Genomic DNA, 25,638 nt, shown 5'->3' with positions numbered 1-25,638 from the left:
TAAATACACAATCCCCATGCCTACACAACTGCTGTCTTGTCATAACATTTTAACAGTTCCATCCCATCAGACTGAAAAGGAAGAAGATTTCAGAGCACTTCTTTCCAGGAGATTGCATCACCATTTCAGTGCAGCCAGATATGTCTGTGGAGTCATTCCACTGCCAGAGGAATAAATCTAAAGACAAATCCTGCCTATGGATGCCCACCGGAAATTCCCAGAGAAGTTAATGGCAATTGCGTGTGCTTACCAAAGGGAAGAATTTGGCCCACAAGATACTGTACTTGATCATGGGCATCTGATTAGTTTGGTTTGGCCAAGGACGCAATCCCTGGAGAACTTGCTCTTTTTGCCCCACGTGCAAGGTTTCTCACAGACTTTCACACATATCAAATATACTGAGAGTTTTCCTTCACTTTCACACAGGACACTAGATTGGCTCCATTACTGAGATTTCCCAAAGGCTTATATGGCAATTGGACTAGGTCCTGCATCTGGGTTCCTCGTCAGTTTCTGTTTAGTTTGGATCAGATTTAAAGTTTCTAGGAGACCTTCAATTAAGCCCCAGGATGGTGATCTCAAGTGTTTGGCCTAAATCCACAATAGAAAGAGAAATTGAAAGTGCTCTTAGCCCACCCACTGCTCTAGTGGTTTTGAGTTAGACCATTAGGACCACTAATAGAAGCCATGCGGTCAAGTGGATTGGAAGTCAATGATACCTGATTTTGACACTGATTCGCTGTGTGACCTGGGGTGAGCCACTGAATCTATGTCCTGGTTTCCCCATCTGCAAATTGGATAGAATGCTCTCTTATCTCAGAGGACGGGGAGGCAGGGGGTCATGCAGATGCATCAGTTAATGCTTGTAAAAGCTCTTTTAAAATGACCAGTGTTAAATAAGGCTAAGAATTATGATTGCTTTATACAGTGCTTTCTGTTCATGCACTGAATTTGGATTATTTGCATAGGGCTACAAATGTAGATGGCTCTTGAAAGACAAAAGACAATGAGCTTGATTTTCCGCTCAGGCTGATGTAAATCAAGAGAAACGACAGTGAAGTCACTGGAATGACACTGGTGTAAAGCTGTTGTGAGCAAGAGAAGAATGAGGCTGTCTCTGCCCTAAAGTGTTTCCAATTCAAGGGTCACTAAAGTCAATGGCAACCCCCCGAGTGAGGGACATAATTAAGCCCTGAATGAAGGCACAACACGATGGGCGGAGGCAGCAGACCTGGGTTTACGCAGCAATGAGGTCACGTGCACATGATGGAGAATAACGAGCACATCCTGTTCATTATTTATTTTAGAAGGTGATGTTACTCTGTGGGGAAGACCAGGGTTTGTAGGCCTCACATTAGAAAATGTGCTTTAAGGCAAAGTGTGAAGGAACACAGAATAGAGGCACACTGGACCTTGGGTCAGGAAAGGAAGATTTTCAGGCATAGGGGCCTGAGTGGAAGAAGGCACCAAGATGAGGTGTAGAAAGAAGAAGCTAGTGGCATGGCTAGGCCCCTGCTGATGTCAGCAGGAGTTGGATGCATGGACTGAGGGGAGCATGTAGCCTCTAGAGCTAACCCCAGTGGATCTGTGATTTTGCAGGTTTCTAACTGGTGACAGACTAAGTATCTGCTCCCAGGTGCAGATGGAGCAAACAGTGGAGATGGAGCAAACCTGGAGCCCCATTTATGCAAAAGATTAACGTGACTGGAAAGGGAAAGTTTTCTTGACAAGGACTGCATTTGGCTTTGGAAGCCACATGGACACTTACTTCTTGGCCAGGCTGTCCTCTTGGCCCAGGTAAACCTCGTGCTCCGGGCTTCCCCTGCAATGGATCCAAAAGAAAAGGTTCTCAGAAAATAGAAGCAAAGCTCTGAGGGTCTATTAAAGTGAGACAGGTCTCTTTCCAACATACGTTGCCATGGGGAAGTATCCAATGTCAATTTTGTTTTAGAAAAAAAGAAAAATCCCACTCTTGGAGGGAACTCAATCCAAACCAGACCAAAAAGGAGTCTCAGCCAGACCAATCTCCAGGAATCTCCAGGGTTTTTTCTCCCACCTCGCTTCCCACATCTGTGTTTTCATTGACTATTTCCAACTCAGCACAAGGCTTCTATCTGAGAGCCGCTCACCTTCGGACCTTCGGGGCCATTTTGTCCTGGTGTGCCAATATCCCCTGGAAAGCCCTAGAGAGAATCAGAAATGGTTGGCATTACATTAGAGAGCTTTCTGGAAAGGCTTCGTGTGCTCTTCTAAGGGCTCTTCTAAAGATTTAACTTGACGCTTCGTGTTGTGATTAGCATCATTTGCTGGCACTGTGCGCACACAGGCCACTGCGGGGCATCTGCAGGGACTGAAGCAGCTTTGAAATAACCAGATGAAATCCAGAGGGTAACAGTAGAAAAGAGATCTAGGCTATTGGTTTAAATAAGAACAAGGAATCCCTTCTGTTAACAGCCCCTTTTTGGTCCATCTCCTTGCAAAATTTACTGTTGTAAGGGCCTCTCTGTCATCACATATTTAAAATGGCATTTTGGTTTTTAATTAATCTTTATCAGACAGCATATAATCTCATTTCTCAGAGAAATAAATCACCTGCTTGAATGACAAAGGGAAGCAGCCTAGGAATTAGGAAAGGTGCTGACATGCTCATTAGCTGCTGTCTTTAACCAAACAGTGACCCCCTTTCCACCCACAACCCTTTCACTGAAGAAACAAAGGAATCCATAGTCATTTTCCAGTAGAAACAAAGAACAAGAATTACTAAGTGATACCACTTGACAGAGAGCCATTCCAGGCCCAGCAAAATGCCAGAACACTGATGAAAGGAAAACAGTCTATCAGCCAGCACTACAAGTGTGTCTCGGGCTCACAATGTACATTTTCTAAGTATTAATAAGGACGTGAACCACAACGTGCTGCAGAGAAATTGATCTTGTACTTGAAGGCATCACAACATGGTTTTGGGTGAGGACAATGGGGTTGTCTTCTAACATGAACAGTATTTGGTTAAAAAGATTCCCAAGTTACCCACAACAGAGGCTAGAAGGATAAAAAGGGAAGAACGGAGACCCACTGTAGGACGGTGATGAACCTGCTGAGCTGAAAACCCACTGCTGTTCTCCTCATCATGACTGATGTATGATCTTCCAGAGCGGAAAAGCGGGCCCCCATTCCTCTCCCCTGACCAATAAAGTAACTGTCTAAAAGGGTTTGACTCAAGAAATGAGCTCTTTCCCTGGGAAAGGGACAGCAGCAGAAGACAGGCTGGAGAGCTCCATGATGACCAAGACAGCTCCATGATGCCTGGACAGGTGAGGGATGCCATGATGGTTATATCTATTGCTCTATGGGAAAGGAGAGAGGGCTGGGCAAGCTGGATTCTGCCCCTGACTTGTCATGTGTCCTTGGGCAACTTGCTTCAGCTTTCTAGGCTTCAGATCCCCTGTTTGTAAAATGGGGATGATACTTCCTTTCTCAGTGTGTTCTCAACCCTATGGAGGAAAAGGCGCTAAGCATTATTAGTGATTTAAGTAATTGTAGGAAAAAAGGAGAGAACAGACTACAACAAGTGGGCCCTTGGTATCACATTGAGGTAGAGAGAGGATTGGGACTGGTGGCCCAAGGACTCCATCCTCTTGGTCTCACTATACATCACTGCAGCTGGGTCAGAATGTGCGAGGAGCTTACTGCATAGCATGGAGTTTTGACTTTGGAAACCCCCAGAGATTGCATGGAGTGGGGAGAGAGAGAGGGAGGGAACCATCTGAAAATAAAACACAGAGGAGGGGTCGTTATGCAAACTGACAACCTGTCAGTGCAGCACTATGGCAGAGAGTTCAGCAGGAATTTGCTTGTCCTTTGCTAGCAAAGGCTTCAACCCTTCATCCACATGGAGCATTACTGGTTGAGTCAGAAGCAAATAAATTCCACCGAATCTATAGATGGATCCACCTGAAGAGTGGTTTCCAAGACTGGCAGGGAGGTGAGTATCTAAATGATTCCTAAAGTAAAAACCCAAGCTGGAGTTCAAAGGAGGTGGAATCTCAGCAGCAAAGTAGCCTGCAGCTGTCCAACGGACGTTTCTCATTTTCCCTTTGCAGTGAGGATTGCTTGGGAGGTGGGGGAATTATGAAGGTTTGCCAACAAAGAGAGGCGGCAGAAGTCAAGAAATAAAGGAATGATCAGAGCTGAAGGCACATACCTCCGGACCGGGTGGTCCTGGAAACCCAACTGGACCTTTGTCACCAAACTTTCCCTGCCAAATCAGAAAACAAGGGTGAATGTAAGACAGCTGCTGAGGTTCCTGTTTAGAATAACATCCACCCTGCCGAGCCTTCTTTCCAGCTGGGCACTGAACTCTTTAGAGGCAAGATTAGGAAACAGAAGATGGTTAAAGGCATTACTTACAGGGGGACCTGGCTTTCCTCGGGCTCCTGGTATCCCAGGAAAGCCCTGACTGCCCTGGGAAATGGAGAAACAATTTTTCAGTAAACAGTATTGAACAGATGCAAAATAACCACTGTAAAGCCCCTACCCCATGCTTCTGCAACAGCGAGAGAATCTTTTTGTCCTGACAACTCCAGTCATATCCAGTGCTTTGGGGGGTGGGTGACCACAGTATGGAAGGACACAGTAGAACAGATTAAACCTGCCAAGCATAAGCCTCTTTCTTTTCCCTTGGTGCATTCATACACCAGGATATGGGGCGGGACCTCAGCATGTGTAAGAGGAGGAGAAAGGAGTCAGCTGTGCTGCCTCAGAGGCTGCCTGGTATTGTCATCAATACAAGGCTGGGGAAGACTGTCCGGAAGGAGAGGAGAGGACTTTAGGAGTCACTCATTTAAAGAAGACTGAGTTCTAGAAGGACACCTATAGTTAACATTGCTGTACAGTTACATTGCTCCAACGTCCTCTTCTTTCTCGCTCTTATAGGGTCTTAAGGCCAGCTGTTGAAAGTCCTTTGATTGGTGGTTTCCCCAGCCAAAATCCCAGCACAGTGCATTCCATGGCATAAGGATCTCTTTGTTTCCCACCTCTGATCTGTAGAGTCTTACATGCTAATATGTAGGGTGACCAGATAGCAACTGAAAAAATGGGACGGGGTGAAGGGGTAAGGAAGGGGTATATAAGGAAAAGTCCCCAAAAATGGGACTGTCCCTATAAAAATGGGATATCTGGTCACTCTACTAATAGTCCAACTCCACTCCCTGCAGGTCCTTACACAGCTGTTCACACACACCAACCCCTCGCTGGCAGGTGCTCACACACTCCCCTCCCTGGCTGGCAGGCATACATGCATGCTTGGCCCCTTACACCTATTACACAGGTAACCCACACATCTGTTCCCTGAGATCCGGCACACGGACACTTCGCCTTTCTGCTACGGTGGTCTTCCTGGCTAATGCAGGCACTCTCCTTCTCTGCATCCAGACAGCCAGCACACACCTCCTCACAGCATCTTTTCAGTGGGGCATATACACATTGCTCCCCAGCACGTGGAAAACACAGCTGCTGCAACTGGATCCTAAGAGCTACACAGACTGTTGTGTACTGTATGTAGCACAAAGACACTCATCCTTTCGTAGGGCAGGGATCTGGCATGCATGCTTTCTTTGCCTGAAATTTCCTGCTCTCTGGTTGTATTTGCAGGGACACATGCTAAAGAACTATAGATTCTCAGGGCCAAATTCAACCCTAGCATAAGCATGGTCACCCACACTGATGCCAATGAGCTGTACCCTCTAAATATGGCCCTAAGAACAAATAAGCTATGTAGGGAGGTGTGGCTGACCACTACAGAGGCCCCAGTCCAGCAAAGCACATGGGTAGCATTAATCATACCAGTAGTTTCACTGAAGTCAACAGGATTCCAACTGCTCGTGCTTTAAGTTATGCATATGCTTAAGTGCTTTGCTGCTTTGGGGCCTAAGTCCCTGTAGCAGACAAATTTACTGACTCCGCAGCCAGCAGACCATGCATATTGCTCCTAATCAGAAGAACTTGTTCCATCACTTTCAGTTTCTGCAGGAGGTTATGGCCCTTTCTGTAGGAAGCACCTTATTTTCTCATACAGAATTGCATGTTTAAAAAAAATGGCATTCTATTGATTTTGGTTTGAGAAGCTCTCAGAGTTATGCAGAGAGGGGTGAGGGTGAATCTGAGGGTGTAATGCAAAAAACTATAGTGTCTTTATGACAGGAGGAATCAGAGCTTTCAAAAGAACATGGTTTGAATATGAGCTGAGAAAGCCAGCAGCTACGCATGTTATCTATGTAAGAAAAACTGAAAGCAATTACCTTGTCTCCTTGGAATCCAATATCTCCTGGAACACCTGGCAGTCCCTGATCACCCTGAATACACATCACCAAAGAAAGTTACAACATACACCATCAATGGCAAAACCGCCCAGGTCTATAGAAAATTATATGATGTACTGCAAGACAGAAAATTCATTCCAGGCCCCTTTCAAACAGAACTGGTGACAAACCAAAGGTCATATAATCCATCACAACAATCTTGAGCAAAAGATGCCTTTTCCAACAACAAATCTGAACTGAGAAACAAAACCACAAATACCTGTGCCTGTTGTGAAAAATGTTAGAAGAGAGGACTACAGGCTGCTTTTCCCTTGCTAGTAGCAAACACGTAGGTGATGAAATGTCAAAATACAGCTGAGCAAAACAGCCAGCTTGCTTATTGGTAACTGGAACTTTGTTGTTCCCCTCTACAGAGCTTGGCATAGCCTGGGACTGGGACAACTGATCAACCTCTTCCTTATAAAAGTATTGGACATCTACTGAAATCTCTCAGTACCAACCCACTGCGGAAATCTAGGCTGGGATTTCCAAAGGGGTTTAAGCACCTAATGCTGATTTACTTTCAATGAGACTTAGGTCCCTTTGAGAATCGCAGCCATGAAGTCTGACTAAGAAATCGACAGGCTAGCACTGAGCTGTTAGAGAGATGACCCAATACGGGATCTTAGTTTTCTCCAAATTGGTAGAGGATTCCTACTCTCTGGGCACCTAGAAACAACTGTTCCATCAGAGGAACGGATTAGGAAATCAGATTTGGGAAACCCGCTCTAATGAATGGAGAGGAAAGGGGTGAAGGGGGTGGGGGAGGCAGTTTCTCTCCCTGACACAAATGTGAGAAGTCATCTTCTGCATGATGACAAGGCCAAACAGCAGAAAATGCTATGGAGGCTGCATCCCATACACATTGTGCCTCCAGTCCATCCAGACCTGACTTTCTTATAAGAGAGCAGCACAGAGCAACGCATACAGCTATACTTCTAAATGGAATCTACATGGAAGACAGACAAACTTTAGATGTAGAGTCACAGACTTCCAACACTTGAGAAAAAAGCCCCAGGAGGAGTTTTTCCACTCAGGTTAACAACTGAGCACTCAATGATTATAGAGATTAATGAGCATAACTGCTTCTCTAAACGCGCAGGAGAAGATCTGTGAAAGTGCCACCACTTCGTTAAGATGAACCCTGAGTATGGGAATCATTAGAGATGGAAAAGACCCGTTGCACAGTCCAGCCCATCTCCTTGCTAATGCTGGATGGTTCCATTTTTCTAATGTCCCACATTTTCTAGTCTTTTGTCCATCCTAGCCTTGAAAATCCCAACTCACTGGGCTGCCCTCCCTTGCCCTGAGAGATGGGAGAGCAGCCTGGGGTGAAGAAACTGGGTTTGTTCTGAGAACCAGCCTGCCTGTGTCAAACCTGGTAACTGAGAGCCATATGAAAAGGTTTATTTGTTTCATAACCAAACTGATATGATATGCATTAAAAAAGCTGCTTAAAAGGAAAATACATGGAGGTCCCAGACCTGCGCAGGCTAAAAAGATTGCAACTAAAGACTGAAGTAAGTGCTCATGGATGGGAGTGATACTTTATCCTACATAAAAAAATTTATACAGATAATCTGAAAGAGAAATCACTCTTCAATCATCTTGATGAGGTAGGGGTAAGGAAAGAAGTGGCAGTTCATGGGAAATATGTAACGATGATGTTAAGGAACAGAGTTCCAAGTCTGGATGTGCAGTGGAGCTTCTACTTTACCACAAGCAGATTAGTTATGGACAGTCCCACATTATCTTTCTAGAATTAACCGTTCTCCTTGGAACAGAGCCTTCCCCATAAGCGGTTATAATAAAGACAAGGGATCCTCCAGTGGAAGAGATTAGGGTGGCCTGGCTTATGAGAGACTAGAAGCTGTCCCCACTGCCATTAACCTTCAAGGCACTGAGGGTATAGAACCACGCATGGGATGGATTCAGGAAGCACTAGCCAAGCGTGGCATGCTCCGTGTATATCTGTCCAGCTGCTATCCATGGTGCCACACATGTGGCTGGAATGTGTGTGTATTTGACATGGATTAGGCACATTTTGTTGCAAAGCATGCAGAAACTTTCAATTCCTCTGTTGTGTTGCCTCATACAATCGGTGCTGGGAAGGGGAATAACTACCTCAAAGAGCTTGGAGCAGACCTCCCTGGCAAAGGGGTGAAGGGAGCTTTCCTTCACTGTGGGAAAAACACAACCCAGGAGCTGGAGTAGGCCAGAAGACCACATGCTTCTCCTGTAACTGTCTAGGTTGGGAAACTGTAATAGCAAAGTTTAACAGGACACTGCAGCTGTATAACTAAAGTAACTCTAGCTATCCTTAGGAAGAGCCTGTAAACTGCAGCTCTGAGGAGAACTGCTGGGCCTACCATTAATTCTCATCTTCCCTCTGGAGCAGCATGGCTCTCACATTGGGAATTCCAGCCTGCTGGCTTGTCACCGCCTCAGGGTGCCCCCACCAGTCCTGCCCTGCGATTTCAGCGCAGCATATCTCCACCGAGACAGAGACACACACACACGAGGCCAAGTTCTGCCAGTCCTGATGGAAGGTGATAGAGCCCCACCCTTGCCAAGCAGGATGCAGAATACCCTCAAAGCCTTCATTCCCTTTCAGACCTTTGCTCGACAGCAAGAAGCGGCAGATGGAATGAATTAGGCCAATCAAGGCTGCTCTCATCTGAACTGAGTTAATAATTACAAAAGGTTACTGATTATAGTCAGTGTGCCGAGGGCGAGTGCTGCACCACTCCTGCTGATCCAGCATTTCAGTCTCCAGACGCTGTCTAATGTCTGGGAGATATATATATATATTATATACATATTAAAAACTTAAACTCCAGCCCTCTGTGGAGCTATAATTCCACATTCACCAGAGAAGAGCTGAGCTGGTGCTTTCATTCCCCTTCTCTTCTGGTTCTTAATGGGCTGCCCCTTCTACACACCTCCTGCAATAAATTCATTGGTCACTTTCTAAGGAAGCCATCTCTGCATTCCTGAACAGGACACCGGCAACTGCCTTCAAGAATCTACCCCAGGTTCTTTACAAAAGACCCAACACATGCTGGGACAGGACTCTGGAATCTGAGTTAGGAGTTAGTATGGTTGCCCAGCCAGAGTAGACATGCTCAATAAAGATGGCCGATTCTTTTTCCTGAGCCTTCGAGCCATCTACGCTAGCTAGTAACCAGGTTGTAAGATGGTATGATTGACATGCAGACTCAACCTAGTTAGCATATGAAGACTTTCAAAGGTGACTAGTCGTTTTGGGTGCCCAACCTGACGCACCTAAAAGGGCCTTGGCATTCAAAGGATGGGTACTCAGCACTTCCTGAATGCGAGGCCCCATTAAGATGTCCGAGATTGGGCACCCAAAGTCACTAGACATTGGAAAATCTTGGCTGTGGTTCCTTACTGTTTTGACCCCAGTTTGTGAGCAGGATTGTTAACTAGACTGTCAGTCTCCAACATAGCTGTGACATGCAGATGGGACCCCCCACCCTTATCTGCTGTGTACATGAGTCAGGCAGTCCTACTTCCCAGGTGTGTCTGTGAAAGGTCATTCTAAAGTGCACGGCACCATCCAAAACATACCCCACCAAGTAACTCTGGCAGGGCCTACTTGAGACAGTGCATTCCCCTGAGGGAACCTGAGCAGCTGACACAAACACGGATGTGCAGTGTGAAGATCGTGCACAAGCCAACACACTTGACAAGTGGTTGCATAGTGGAAATGCTGCTGTGTGGAGCCTGAACTGTGTAAGCTGTACCTAGGTCAAGCTGAGAGTGTCAGAGCCCAGTTATGCTTCAGGAAGTTTTATCTGTGATGTGGATGGGGACCCACCAGTGCATTCACCCAAGGAGTTCCCCATAACCTTAGGCACCACACCCAACAGAAAGGGATTTATATTAGTCAGGAAGCAATAGAGGTATAAATAACTATCTGTTTGCAGAGGCAGAACCCAGGAAAGGACAAATGCTGGCAACATCCCAGAGACGGTGGTAGACAAACCTTCAGACAAGATAGATACAAAAGGGAAACATGGCTGCCAAGGAAGTGTCTTAGGTTTCTGGCCTTTAGCGCAAAGGAGAGGTTTGGATAAAGGGACAGTGGAAGGCAGTGATGAAGTTAAGATCTGACAGGCAGAAGAAGGATATTAAGGGATCAGAGAAAGGCCATGGGCCCCATAAAACCCATGTAAAATGGGCAACAGAGGTGAAACTAACAATGAGACATCCAGGAGGTGAATGCAGAACGGAACCGTCTTACTTTCAAGTCACCTCTCCCACTCCACTTTACGCAGAAGGGCACCATGACTAAAATGGACGGCAATCTGGGGATTGTCCCCTCACTACAAAAGGAGTTTAATTATATCTGAGACTTCTATTAACAGATTCAACTGTATAGCATATATGGAGGAAACACGAGCATCAAAGAAAGATGCTGAGGCACCTAGCAGTGGTTGGGATGGAACCTAGTTTCGCAGAAATGAAAGAGGAAGGAAGCAAAAGTAAAAAGATGTCTTGCTGCTAAGGTAACAGACTGGGACTTGGGTACAATTCCTGCCTTTGCCAGAGACTTGCTGGGTGACCCTGGGCATCTCTCTGTGCCTCAGTTCCCCACATGAAAAATGAAGACGACAATCCTTCCTTTGTCAGTCTTGTCTATTTAGACTCTTTGTGGGCAGGGACCATCTCTTACTGTGTGTGTATATACAGCACTAGGACAACCAGGTCCAGTATCAGACAAGGTCTGTATGTGCTACTAGAATACAAATAACAAAAAACCTAAAATACAGCAAAATAGGAAAGAAGGCATCTGTTTCTTGCTCAGGGTGTACCGATCACTTAGAAAAGCTAAGTTTAAGTATTAGAAACAAGCCAACTGCTGCATGCCGATGCCAAAAAAATCACAAAACCAAAAAGCTGAAGAACACAGGCTGAAAGAAAATCAAACTTTCCCAATCTCACTATTGGGCTGATATGTCTTATTTGTATCTGTGCAAGTGAGTGCAGCATATTTTGAGATTTTGGCCTCTCGGGTAAAAGGCTTTATAGCTAAAATATGAAAACTGACTGCAGTCACCTGTATGAAAACTAGGCGGTCAAAGTCTATATGGATTTTATTTACTTGGCCCTGTGTTTCCCAGGGCTTTGGCTGTGAGACTGCTGGAAAGGATGCACCCAAGTCATCTGGAAGCTTTCTCCCATTTGTGATATCATCGCTGGGTTGATCTGTTTTTCTGACAGTGCCCCAGGATATCAAAATGAAAAGTCAACTCATTAAGGATAGAGGCTTGAGCTAGATCATTTGTCATTCTTGGAGTGGGAAAGGGCCTTAATGAAAGCCAGGCAGGAAGCGTGCCCAGTCAGAGGAGGCTGTAGTGGGAGAAGTGGTCAGAGAAGGGTGAGAAAACTCTGGGTCCTTCTAGCCTGGCTGAGACAGAAAGAGAGAGAGAGGCCGAAAGCAGGATGGCAGGTAGCAATGAAAGAACAATGCGTAGGGGGCCAGGGCACTAGACTGGGGCATAGGAAAGCCAGATCCAATCCCCTAGAACTTTCTGACTTCACAGGGTTGTTGTAAAGATAAATATATTAAGAATCGTGAGGCACTTAGACACTATGGTAATGGGGGGCATATAAGTGCATTAAATAGACAGATCTGATCATCTTTGTAGAAAAGGGGATAACGATACTGCCTGTGAGGCCTAAAACACTGGCCAATTCTTAAGGACAAGCCAATTCTTCAGGGAGAGCAGACTGCATTGACGAGAGAGTTTGTGGGCCCTTGGAGTTAGTGCTGGGTCAGGATTCCTGCTTACAGTGATCACGACTCACCCTTACAGGGAAGTCTCCCTTCTGCCCAAATCAGGGCCTGCTCCAGGTTTTCTGCCGCCCCAAGTGGCACGCAAAAAAAAAAAAAAAAAAAAAAAAGGCCATGGCAGCGCAATCGCGCTGCTCCACTCTTCAGCGGCAATTCGGTGGCTGGTCCTTCTCTCCCAAAGGGAGTGAGGGACTTGTCGCCGAAGATCCGGAGCTGCTGCCTCAATAGTGGCCAGACGGCCACCCCCTGGTATAGGCCGCCCCAAGCACCATCTTCTTTAGCTGGTGCCTGGAGCCGGCCCTGGCCCAAACATGCATTGTCCCAAATTGTCCCCCCCACTCTCCCAGAGGGGTGAGATGATACAGAGCAGAAACTAAGCCTGAGTACATGGGAGTGCTGCAGTCAGCTGGTAGCACAATGCAGAGCACGAGGGCATCTGGCTCCTTGACATGGCTTCCCTATACATGGTTTAGTGCTGATAGACCACACTTTAAAAACAGCAGCAAGTGAAAGAATTCAACACTGCCATTAAAACACACTCCAAAAATAGAAGGAGGACAATACAATTACTACCTCTTTGCTCTATCTTCCCAAGCAGTCAATGTCATGAGGCTAATTAGCCCATTGCATTGCACTCTTCTGAAGGAGGGAACAAACCCTACAACCAAGCATCTGCAAGAGGGTGTCATTTATTGGAGTTAGACCTGTCTACACACACACTTGCCCTGGCTTAACTCATGGTGCATTTTAAACCAATTTAGTTAAACCATGCAACTCTCACCCCTTATTTCTACTTCAAAGTGGCTTGTATCAATTTAGTTTAAATCTATTCTTCCTTATCAGCAAACTAACTTTATATAAACCAATCTTGATCTGAAATAAGAGCAACTACATGAGGGTTTGTATCTCTTGTTTTTTATTCGAGGTTCCAGTAGGTACCTCTCATCCAGCTTCTGTGCTGGTCTCTCAATCACCTTCCTCATGAGAAGAAAGAACAAGGCCTGCACGTTTGTGTCATATTGCGAGACATCCTGAAACATGCCCTAATAAATGAAAGTGGCGACAATGCTGATAAAGCCCTACCTCTACCCCAATCCAGTGATAAGATCTAAACACATAACAACAAAACCACATTGTCATACAGTGCATTATATATAACCCAAACACAATAGCATCATTGTAAAGACAGAGGAGCTAACTGTGATTAGCCTAGAAAGCTCATCTAAAAGGGAAATATTACCCAATGGGGTTTTCTGCCCCCCCCCTTTTTTTTTTTTTAAAGGAAGTGGTGTTGAGATGAAGTGGAGGTTCTTAGGGAAGTAAATTTTCACACCAGGGGCTTTCCATAGCAGAGATTCTGGTCATCAGATTCATGCTGATCTCAAATCCCCCCCCCCTAACAGTTGTGCCTATATTTGTTACCAGAAAAACTAAAAGGATCAGATCATATACACTGTAGCAATGTTCCCACCCCATGTGATGCCTTGGGAAGAGTTCTGTAGGCCAGGGGCTGGGTGGACATCTTATTAAAAAGAAAGGAAAATACAAATGGGAGTGTCAAGAAAGGAGAACAGATGCTAAACGAAGAAGAAGATGGGATTTCTGGTAGACAGACAGAAAAGGAAGGAGAATGGGGCACATAACATGGTGCAGAATATGAAACAGAAGCTACAAGTGGGATTTCACATGCAGAATAAAACACAGTGCAATAAGGGAGTATTCAGATCACCTTATCACCTTTCAGTCCATGTTCTCCAGGGTTTCCCATCAGCCCCTGAAAAAAGAGGAAGCCCAGGTTGAGTTTGAGCACTGCTACTGTATCATGAAGACTTGAATCAGGTCTTAGTCACTGACAGGGCTAATGGGACCATAGACCAAAATGCCTGGCATCCAGGGTCATCTGGCCTGGGCCACAGGTTCTGCACCAGGTCTCTTCCCATACAGCCTCTGAGGTGGATCATCAGATTTACTGCCAATTACCCCTCGTGGTCTGGAGTTGCACAGAAAAAATGCTCCTTGCATTTCCCAGTAATCCACACCTGCTGCAAACTGCCACACTGATGTTCTGTCTACCAGTCAGTGGACAAATATTACTGCCCAACCTTCTCCTTGTAAAGATGATCACTTTCACCCAAACAACGAACTGAACAATCTTCAGGGAGAGTCATTCCTGGTTTGGACAGATAAGAGAGCACAAGGCACAGTTACTCTCTTACCTTTAGTCCCTTTGGTCCTGGATACCCTATTGGTCCGAGAGCGCCCATATCTCCCTGGTAAGAGAAACACAGTAAATCAAATTTATTAGGTGTGTAGCTGATGGATCCTGATATATGGCATGAACACTCTTCTGCTGGGGCCCATAGCCCTATTCACCAGTTCACTGAGATGAGTAACATACACAGAGGATTTTCTTGCTGTTTGAAAACTTAAGAGCCACATTCTGTTCTCCTTAAAGTTAATGGAAGTTTTGCCATCAACTTCAACAGAAGCAGGATCCTGTTAGTCAAGAGATTTATAATCAGTGTATAGATAGCTTCTAAGTATAGAAGTACCAAGTATATGTCTTATAGAATAATGAAGTAAGAAGGGCAACTTCTACTCACATCACATTTTGAATTCAGAATGAAGGACACGAAAGCGCTTTGTAAATGTAACTAACTGATACAGAAGCTCTGTGCAGGGATCACTTCATCCACTACTGAAATACAGCCATCTTGGTGGAGAATTGTTAAAAGTTCAACAATGCACAACACCAAAAGAAAAAAAAGGAATGTTCCAGTCCTGCTCCCATGGAAGTTCATGCGCTTAAATGGGAATATGGACAGGCCCTAAAATAAGAAATATAGACTATGTATAGAAATATATCAGGTTGAAATCTACACAGTGAAATTAAGTAGGTGGAATACCACCTAACTTCCAAAACTCAATATGGGATTAACATCTAAGGAATATACACCAAGAAAGTTCTACACATATAGAATCTAAAATATGTGCTGCCAAGGGTGGGGAAGGGGGTAGGAGACTTAAAATGAAATGGTAACAATATGAAGTTAGGAAAGCTATGGATTAAATTCAGCGGATTCTTGGATCTACATTCAAGTCTAAGAATCAAATCTAGACCTTGTTGAAGCAGGTGCAACTCCAACGAAGCAGGTCTGAAATTTGACCCAATTACTTTTGTACCGTCTCCTGTAAAACTTGCTACATAATCTGTTTAACAGTTTAAAAAGTATTTCCATAGCAGCACTGCTAGACTGACACAGTCAAAGGTAACAGACCAACACCCTGCTGCATTTTATTTCCATTGTTTCTTTATTCTTAAATTGTTAGCTCCCGGGCTCTTATAGCCAACTCCTATGCTAGGATTGTAAGAGGAGCCTAAGGAAGTTTGAAACTGAATGGGAGCTGGGTGCCTAACTTCATTATCAGAGGCGCAGCCGTGTTAGTCTGGATCCGTAAAAGCGGCAAAGAGTTATAGACTAACACATGTAGGGCCATCTCACACAGTGCGTGAAGCATCATATCCCGATACGCGATACACGTGGAGCTGACATTCGAGGGTATGAGCTACCCAGAGTGGAGAAAACAATGGCTTGCTCCTGTTAAATCAGAAAGTGGTCCTCGGATTCCTGTCAGATCCAACATTTCAAACATGAGCCCTCCTTGGGGATATCAATCTATCTGAATCCCTAATGCTCCCTCAGAGGTTGAAACAATCTGTTCATCTTTTAATTCAATAACATCTTTGTATTTGAATCCTGGATTGAGGCTTATTTACAAGTCTGTCTTTGACATTGTTTTAAAAAAGAGTTTTCAGCATTTTTCAAACCATTGAAACTCCAGAAGAGAAATGGGTGAGTTAATTCAGAACTTTAATTTACACTAACATTCTGCGGAGGAGGCATTTTTTTAGTGCTAGTATAAAGGCACATTCCCAGGGCTGCTATTTTCTATCATATTATTACAAGCATTTATTTAGCACTCATTGGTATCATAATTGGGCAAGTTACAGGACTGAAGTTGAGCCGTAGCACCATGCACCCCTAGCTGCTGCTGCCTAGAGCTTTACAAGTCTGCTAAGAAACCAAAGTTTAATCACCAGGAATGGTTGGGGCATAGAGGCACATCTTACAGCTCATCTACAATGCACCAGGTTCACATTTAGTCCAATTTCTTGGTCAGAATTTCTCCCATTCTCTTTAGTTCTTGAACAGTGATGGATTTTCCTCTTCCATTATCTGTGGCACTAAACCAGCGATTCTCAAACTGTGGGTCACTAGGTTATTACATGGGGGGGTCACGAGCTGTTAGCCTCCACCTCATACCCTGCTTTGCCTCCAGCATTTATCATGGTGTTAAATATATAAAGTAGTGTTTTTAATTTATAAAGGGTGGGGGCAGTTGCACTCAGAGGCTTGCTATGTGAAAGGGGTCACCCGTACTAAAGTTTGAGAACCACTGCACTAAACCATTACATGAGCCACATGAATGAGGTGAATGCTCACTCAGACGCCACTTCTCTTTTTTCCTGTGGAACCTCAGAGTTACAAACAACCTCCTTTCCCGAGGTGTTCGTAACTGTGAACAAAACATTATGGTTGTTCTTTCAAAAGTTTACAACTGACCAATGCCTTCATCCAGCGTTGAAACTTTACTATGCAGAAGAAAAATGCTGCTTTCCCTTTAAGTAGTTTATTTTTAACACAGTCCTGTACTGTATTTGCTTTTTTTTATTGGTCATCTCTGGTGCTGCTTGATTGTGTACTTCCAGTTCCAAATGGGGTGCATGGTTAACTGCTCAGTTCGTAACTCTGAGGTTCTACTGCACTCTTCCCTCTCTCAGAAGGAAACAGCCACAACTTTGCTGGTTCCTTGGAAGATGCTTATGGCATCTTTCTCAGCACTGGTCAAAGCTGGTTTATTTTTGCTGGAGCTGCTCATCTCCACAGCGACTTAAAAACAGTATTTTAGCCCTCAAGAGCTTCATGTTGTTTCTCTGGCTCAAGCAGAGCTTTATGGGGCTTTTAAAAAAGGATACTGAAACAATCACGGATCCAGCAAGGAAAGCAACTTGCAAGGATGCTGGAGCGCTATTGGCTCTGATTTCTATCGTCTGTGGATGGGCAAGAGAAGGATTGGAAGATTGGGAAGGATAAAAAGTAGTCAGGGATAGGCATACCCCAACAGCCTGGAAATTCTGCTGCGGTGAGGACTCTTTACCCTTGTAGTACCAATGCATCAGGCTAGGAAAGACGCTAGATTTCATGTTATTAAAAAAACCCTTTCACAGGTCTGTATTCAAACAGGCTTCTGATTGCTCTCTCCCCCATGAAGGGAGCCAGTGATACAGTGGACCAAGCTCTCCTGCAATGTGTAAACAAACAGGGAAGCCTTTGCTGGAGGAATATTTCTATAACAGGAGGTCATGTGGCTGCAGACTCACCATGAGTGCTGAGCTGAGGCTGTATTAAAACAGATCCCCTTTTCATACCTTCCAGCATAAAGGCTTCTTGTAGGAACGCATTTACTTAGCACTCACCCATATGGTTAATTACGAAAGCAGGAGGCTCCAGTTACAACTAATTCTGCTCTTCAGCCTTCAAACAGCAAAGCAAAAAAGCCCTGCAGGGAGCTCGGAAGCCACTGGAAAATGGGGCCGTGGTTCTCTGAGCATTCAGAACTGGGACAGAAGGAAACTATTGCATGAAGTTTGGCAGGGTGCAGGTATATGGGCTGCAAGACATGCAGTGCATGACCCCAACAATTAATGTCATCTTAAGGAAGCTGTTCTAGTCATGCCTAGTGAGATTGCTGACCCTGCTTTAGGAAAAGAGCCTCTTGCCACAAACTGAGAAGAGAGAGGAGATGGAGACAGAGAAGATCCACCATCTCCCCTTTCTTACTCTGTGTGGCAGGGAGGATGGAGGGATGATAAGGAGAAGACAGGAGATGAGGTGGAATGGAAGGAGGATGGGGGTCCCTCCCTATGTCAGCCTTACTAAGGGCCTCCTAAACCCACCCACACTCTGAACTAGCCCCTCCTGGAGGATTATTATAAATCCCTTGGAACCATGTCTAGCTCAAGCTCCCTTGCACAAAGTGGGTGAAGAAAATACTCACTTCTCTCCTCATATTTTATATACAGAGCTGAAGCAACTCATCCTCTGCAAGTACTGTGACATCAAGAGAGCTCTCCTCTGCCTACAGGTGCATGCAAGAGAGAACTTCTCCCCCAGACAAACTCCCACCCTTTGGAGCTCCCGTTTCCCAGAACCTCCCCAAGCTTGAATGGTAGCAGCCTCCTTGGATGCTAGGAGAACAATCCCTAACCATTGTCTAGTGTGAATGTGTTGATATTTCCAATGGAAACTGCCTAGATTTGCATTTGTGGAGTAGGTCACTCATTCTGGGGTTTTGGAAACCTAAAGTAGGAGCTATGTGCTTTCAAAGGAAAGTAGTGACATTCGCGGTTCAAACTCAGCTAGGTGACAGACCCTCTTGTATTCATTTAGATGGAACAAAGAGGCCCCCCAAAAATCAAAGCTGTTAACATAACCCAGTCACTGTCCAACATTAAATAGTGTTAAACAAGGGTCAGGGTTCGGAATACAGAGACCTCAGCCTGTGTGTACCATGGCAAACTCACCATTAAAAATCCTTATGACCTTTTATTAAAGATACAGAAAGAGAAGGAAAAAAAGAGTTAAAGCATTTGAAATGTACATGATTAAATAAGGTTTTATTTGTAACAAATCCCTTGTTCTCTTCCCTTTTAGTTGGAGAGTTTTTAGACAGAAAAGCCCCCTTGCTTGACAATCTTTTAGACGGTATCAAAGATGGTAATAGCTGTCCTTTTGGCGGGGGACGTTTGTTGAAATGGGCTAGATTTCAAGTCCAGTCCTCACTTCCTCAGAAGACAAAACAGGACAGACAGACACACAAGGGGAGATAAGAGAACAGCAATGATAGAAAATTCAGCTTCTGTGTCTGGTGTTGACTTTCATCTCAACCTCACTGCTGGAAAAAGCACAGGACCAGCGCACAAACTTTTCAGGCTTTTTAGGGCATTTCATTTAGCTGCCTTTCAGATCACAGGCTCACAGCAGCGCTGCAAAATATGCAGTCTTGGCCAGTTGAGCCAGACTCTTATTAGACAAATGAAAAAAGGAGCCAGGAAAGAGAAGAAATAAGGTGAGGAAAGAAAAGGACTCATGGGGTGTTGGTAGGGGAACAGGGAAAAAATCTCACATCCAAAGTGTTGACTGGGATTTAGCAGGAGCTGGAGGAAGTGGCCGTGTCATCCGGCTCCCTCTCTATGGCCTGATCTGGTCAAGGCATTAGGATGAAGAAAGCCTGGGATCCCAGGAGATGGCAGCCATGAGGGTGAAACTTGCTCCTTCCTGATCTCTCATATTTCAGTCAGACAGCAACACTATAGCCAACTTTTCCCTCTAAAGTCTCTTTCTGGGGACCCCAAAAGGGGAGTGATGGGTACAGTAGCCCATCCTCTCATTATTTTGTCCATGAACAAGCCTAATTTCTGACACACCAATTTTGCTTCATTGCTTCTTGGTCTGACATTGTTCTTATTTATTGATCTTAACACAGTCCTTGAATTATATCAGTAATTTTGTTTGGACTAATACGATCTTTCCATCTCGCTTTTGCACCTTTTCCCCCCATCAACATTTGTTGTTTGAGTTTATTGTGACATTCCATGAACTTTCACTTACTCCTCTCAACTGAGTTCACAATTAGGGCAAATTGGCAGGCCCAATTATTTCAACAACCCCCGCCAGAGGGAGCGCACGCTTTAAGGGAATCGGGTGCTAGTGAAGGGGCAGTGACATGGCCAAGCCTAAAAACAGCTCCTGCTTACATAGGGATTGCAGCTTTGACCTACTCCACCACCAAGTTATCATCAAGTAAGTTTCCTGCACTCTCCAGGGCACAATGCAGGGCTATTTTGGCAGATGTACAGGGTAAAGAGTGAGTGCTAGGAACCAGCTGTGTCTGAATTCCAGATTGGAAAGAAAGCCTCCTAGGGGGATTTTAGTTTGTCTAGTTTTTGAGATCCATTATCAGTCACATTGCTGATCTCAAATCATCTCACATGCTGTTCCACTGCCATGCTGGAAACGTCTTCAGACAATCTCCCAGTGGACTTCCACACAGTCATAAGGTACTCCAGGACTGGCTGAGATTCAGACCATTTCACATGGGCCTACGCTGTGGGACAGGTCCCCCTTTTTTACCTGGAGGAGCTCCATGCAATCTGAAGAGAGCGCTTGGAGCGTCTAGGGGTGAAAGTCAAGGATATAGCTTTTGTGATTGCTTGAGAGCATGGAGATGAAGTCCATCAACCAAAGCTCTTGCTAAAGACACTTGAAGAGGCAGGAGTGATGAAAATTTTGAAAAAACAGTATATGAAGTCATCTTTGCTATCCAGACACTGCAGGTATTTATCATCATTCAAGGTACTGGTCTTGAAGCAAATAACTCTTAAGAAGCAATGCCTCTCTCTCTGATCCACAACCGGACAGACTGTCCCCCTCAGTTGCTTTAACACTGAAGAGCCAGGTTGTGGGAATGGAGGGGAGGTGTGCGATTCTAAAAGTCCTTCATACACCGGAAATTTTATCTTCTCAAAGAACAGTTGGGAAGGGAGAAAAAGGAGTAGGGATGACAGAAGCAAACTGAAGGCTGCAACCTTAGCAACTCAAAGCCAGCATTTGAAAGAAATGTCTTTCTACACTGGAAGCAAGGCCAGTCAAGATGACTCACAATAGGACCAGGATGAAGTCCATCATTTGTGTTGGCACGGACAGTAACATCCTTTGGTTTCTCATAACTTCTAAAAAACTTCCTTTCTTGCGGTTAATGGTACTGGCTGGGCCTCAGGAGACTTGGGTTCAGTTCCTTTGTGACCCTGGACAAGTCCTTGTGCCTCAGTTCCCTATCTATAAAATGGGGGTAATTACACTGTCTTTCTCCCATGCTTTGTCTGTCTGGTCTATTTAGATTGTAAGCTCTTTGGGACAAGGACTGTCCCTTACTGTGTGTTGTGCAGCATAATACAGCCCCATCTCAGTTGAGGCATCTGTGTGCTACTGTCATACAATGAATGATTACCCCAAGGCACAAAGAGATATTTCATAACTGTTCTTAATCTGCACAGCAGGTTTCACAGCTAGCCATCAGTGAAGAGGAGACTGTTTCAAATGAATATCATCTTAACAGTAATAATAAAGCTTGTCACTTCTTGTGTATTGAGGGAAATGGCTCCAAACACACACAGAGCCCTAAAAAAGTAAAAGTGCCAATCCAGGAGCAGAGGGAGCACATAGGGCATATGCTCACCTCAGCGCACAAAGGTTTGTGGGTAAAATACCACCCTCTGTTAAACCAGTTCATGCCCTGATGAAGTCAATGCGGGTGTAACAGAGGGCAGATTTGAGCTGTGTGTTTGTGAACGGAAGGGGGTTACATTCCCACATATCAAGATGGCAGGGTACTCCTTCATGCAATAATTTCACTGTCCAGGAACCATGCATCCTTCTGTGGTCAAACCATTTAGTTTCCTGGTGTTGCTGGTTAGAAGGTCTGTTTTTAAGAAACTACACAGACCCCTACAGCGAATAAATGCACAATCCTATCTTTAAAGAAATACACTGGTAAACGTCACCAAAAGAGGAAGTCACAGAGATACACAGGGCTAAATTCTCAAGGGCTTTCTTGTGCCTAAAGAAGTTACATACCTGAAATCACCACCTCCACTTCCTCATCCCACTTTGGCACCTCCTCTTCCCCCTCCCCTAGTTTTTATCGTCCTCTCCCCCATAAAAAGAAGAGTCACATCCCCCCAAGTCTCCCTCACAAGAGGAGGAGGAGGAGGAAGAAAAATGGTGTGTGATTGCAGTGCCGTGGAAAGGGTTAAAACCCTCAGAAGCCAAAGCTCCATTTGTTTTCATACTTACAATGAGTCCATGAACTCCAGGAGGACCCGGGGCTCCCAATTCTCCCTAAAAGGAAAGAGACCAACACGGTTACAGACTCTTTTTAGACAAACAGAGGCTGAAAAGTGGCTCAGTGTTTCAAGGTCTTGAAGGAAAAGACCAGCCTCCCCCTTGCACCCTCCCTCCCCCCCATTCCAACAGCCTGAGCAGTCCAGAGCTTCCATCTTCAGAAAGCATGTTAATGAAGGAGGGCAGCCCCTCAGACAGAAGGCTACTTGTTGTTCTCCTGCAGTGCCCGCAGTTATGTGCTGAGACTGGCTTCCCCTCCTAGGAGCAGGCAGGATAAAGAGAGCGTTTCACTGGGTGTTTGGCGGGGGAGGGGCAGGTGAAGAGAGGACAGGGAAGGGGTGGCAGGTGAGAGGGGGAAGGAAAATCGGGGAGAAAGGGAACTGGCCAGAGAGGAGGGCAGCCAGGGAAAAGGAAGGAGGGAAGAGAAGTTAAAAGGGATGAGCAGAGCTTGGTGGGAAGGAAATGGGAGCAGCTACTTTAGCACTGGAAAGTGCAGGCAGGGAGGTGAGTGGTTACAAGCAGCGACTTCTAACAGTGTGCAAAGGCACAACTTGTGCTGGGAGATCTGGGTTCCCTTCCCAGCTCTGCCACCAGCTTCCTGTGTGATGTCAAGCAAGTCACGGCACTCCTGTGACTCAGTTTGCCCCTCTGTAAAATGGGGACAATCGTGCAATGAAACCTGCCACAAGAGACCACCTGGAAGAAAATAGGCTTGTTTGGCATGTGAGAACTTCCAGTAAAGGTGGAACAGAACTGTTGTCAGTACATCGGGGGACATTTTGGGGCTGTCTCCAACGAGGAGGTTGCTACTAAGAAGCATGATCTCTTGTGCACGCAGGGCTAAGTAGTTGCTGCAAGGGGGCCCACAGAAGAGAAGAGGAGTGGGACTGAGCATAGCATGTAGCACCTCCCATTGCACGCGGGGGTCAACGCTGCTGACTACTGTAAAGGGCAGGGCTACGAACCCTCTAGAGACAGTCCAGTACCGGCAGCCTCTGCCTAGAGGTGCCAGGGAAGGAGGGGGACTCCTTTCAACTCCTCTTCCCCCACTTTGTACAGCTGCTGACCCCAGGCTAGTCCGCAGTGTTCTGTACCCCTTCATTTCCAGAAAAAAAATGGGCTTTACTTGCAGCAACTTCTCCGTGGGGACGCTGGCCGTGCACCCCAAGCATTTTAGCAGGAATCCCTTCAGGATTCTGCTATTGCTTCCTGGACACATGTTTGTAATAACACAGTGGAAAGCAGCACTGGCTGAGCGCTAGGACATGGGATTCTAGTAGATCCAGCTTATTCAGAGGGAGCAAGTAATGAGCAGTAAATCCAGATGCAAACGTTGTAAGAGATGTCACCCTCCCTAGCACACCTCAGAGGCAGACGCAGGCATACACAGAGGTGGTATAGGTTTCAGAGTAGTAGCCGTGTTAGTCCGTGTCAGCAAAAAGAACGAGGAAAACTTGTGGCACTTTAGAAACTAACAAATTTATTTGAGCATAACAAATAAATATGGTTGATAGTTAACTGCCCATTGCCTATTTGAAACTATGCATTTTGGTGTGACTGTGCCCAAACAACAGGATTTCCGAGACACTCTATGCCCTCTACTGTTTATCATCCACTATAGATACCCTGTGTGCAGGCAACTTGGAAAGAGCCACCTACTCTTACTGGACTCTCGGTAACAGAGCCAATTGTTTAGCAAAACAGAGATGCTGACTAGGTTTGTGGGTAAGGCACTGGGCTGGTGCTCAGGAGATACAGGCTCAATTCCCAGCTCCACCATGCAGTTGTAATGAGACAGATTTTCAAAGGCATTTAGAGACCTAAAGATGCAGACAGGCACTTCTGAAAAATCCCAGTCAGCACCTAAGGTGCCTAACTCCCTTTGAGATCATGTAGCGCTAGAAAGCTGGTCTCTTTCACCAGCCGAAGTCAGTCCAATAAAAGATATTCCCTTCCCTGCCTGGACCTTTAGGTGCACAAATACATTGGAAAATCTGGCCCTCTGTAACTTTGGGCAAGATATTTAACCCCCCTGTGCCTCAGTTCTCCATCTGAAAATGGGGATAACATTTCAATTCCACAGCGAATATTTAGACTGTAAATCTTTTGGTCTTACTATGCACATGTACAGACTTTAGCATAATCTCCCATATCGTCTGGAGCCTCTAGGGGCTACTCTCATACCAAAATAGTAATATATTCCTTCCACATTGCAATTTTTTATATAATGTGTTTGATCAGATATACCAGCTCTAGATAGGCTATCAAAGAAAGTAGCCAGAATTACCCAGGATGTGATGTGCACACGGTGGAAGCCATTTTTACCTAGTTCCATATAGTAAGACTCCCTTTTACTGTAAAATTAAGAGAAAATCTTGAATGGTTTCCAATCCAAGGTGCCAGTTGCTTTTCTGCTTACTGTGAGCTTGTGTGGTGGAGAAAGTGAACTTTGTTGAAAGAAGGACCTACCATGCTTAAGTGTACTGATCTGTTCTGAGAAAGGAAATATGTTTATATTCCGGAAAATAGAGAAAAGGACTGTTTTACACACACGCACACACACACACTCTACTCTCAACCTCCCTAAAACTGGTTTTCATGGTAAATTCCTTTCCTCCATACTTTGGACATCTGCTAAAGCTTTGTTCTCTTTGGTGGGATTTGTAAATCGTTGGCACATCTGGGATAAGGTCTCCTTTAAAAGTTCGGTAGTCATAGCCCCTTTTTGCCTGGTTCAGCTACAAGGGGAAAGATGCTCAATATTATCCAGCCAGGGAATAGAAATATGCCTTTGTTTTCTGGATTCCTGATGAGTTCTATGTTCCCTACTGTAAGGGATGGGGGGTATAATTTTTATTCTATGCTCCTTCTTGTTACTGGTGTGACCGGTTGGATACCTGAGCTATAGCACAATGAGTATGCCTCAGGAGAAGGGGCTCTTTAGTGTCCATGGACTGAGTGAGCCTGATGCCAATTGTCAAAACACACCACAAGGTTTTCCTGCTTGGGAAGGAGAGGCAGTGAGTTTCACTGTGAGGAGTGATGGGTTAGTCATGCACTCCAGCCTTTCCCTGCCCTAGGAAAGGAAAGCCGAGGTTTCACCGGTGCCCTGGCTGCATCACTCTTTATCTTTTCTGGCTACGTTATCCACAACAATAGCTTGACCAGTATCAGTTCCCCAGATTTATTTCTCTTGCTTATGAGAGAGAGGTGCATAACCTGGAAATCAGACTCCATGCTCTCTGCTGGTGCTTGACTCTAGCCCTGGGTCAGGAGATAGATGAGGTGAGCTAATCATTGTTTCTCATGTCCAGTTCCTATGATTTTACAACTAATTTAAATGGCTGGAGATCAGGGGAGTGTGGGATATGGAATGTGATGGCTCAACAGTTCTCAGGAAGCTGGCAGGAGGAGACTTGCGGTAGCCTAACTCCTT

The 25,638-nt window shown here is 45.2% G+C and overlaps 1 protein-coding gene across 1 annotated transcript in view; it reads right to left on the bottom strand.

Moving 5' to 3' along the window:
• The window catches only part of COL27A1 (collagen type XXVII alpha 1 chain), a 214,215-nt gene that overhangs the window by 101,321 nt on the left and 87,256 nt on the right, over window positions 1-25,638 (bottom strand). Inside the window, exons 14-21 of the mRNA XM_075060695.1 lie at window positions 22,155-22,199; window positions 14,394-14,447; window positions 13,907-13,951; window positions 6,297-6,350; window positions 4,408-4,461; window positions 4,202-4,255; window positions 2,130-2,183; window positions 1,769-1,822 (exon numbers count right to left, since the gene is read on the bottom strand). Of these exons, the coding sequence (XP_074916796.1) occupies window positions 1,769-1,822; window positions 2,130-2,183; window positions 4,202-4,255; window positions 4,408-4,461; window positions 6,297-6,350; window positions 13,907-13,951; window positions 14,394-14,447; window positions 22,155-22,199 (414 nt within the window). The remainder of the gene's footprint in view (window positions 1-1,768; window positions 1,823-2,129; window positions 2,184-4,201; window positions 4,256-4,407; window positions 4,462-6,296; window positions 6,351-13,906; window positions 13,952-14,393; window positions 14,448-22,154; window positions 22,200-25,638) is intronic.

This window comes from Chelonoidis abingdonii, chromosome 24 (genome assembly GCF_003597395.2).
Source record: "Chelonoidis abingdonii isolate Lonesome George chromosome 24, CheloAbing_2.0, whole genome shotgun sequence".
Lineage (NCBI taxonomy): Eukaryota > Metazoa > Chordata > Testudines > Testudinidae > Chelonoidis > Chelonoidis abingdonii.
This window is presented reverse-complemented; position numbering and strand designations above follow the sequence as displayed.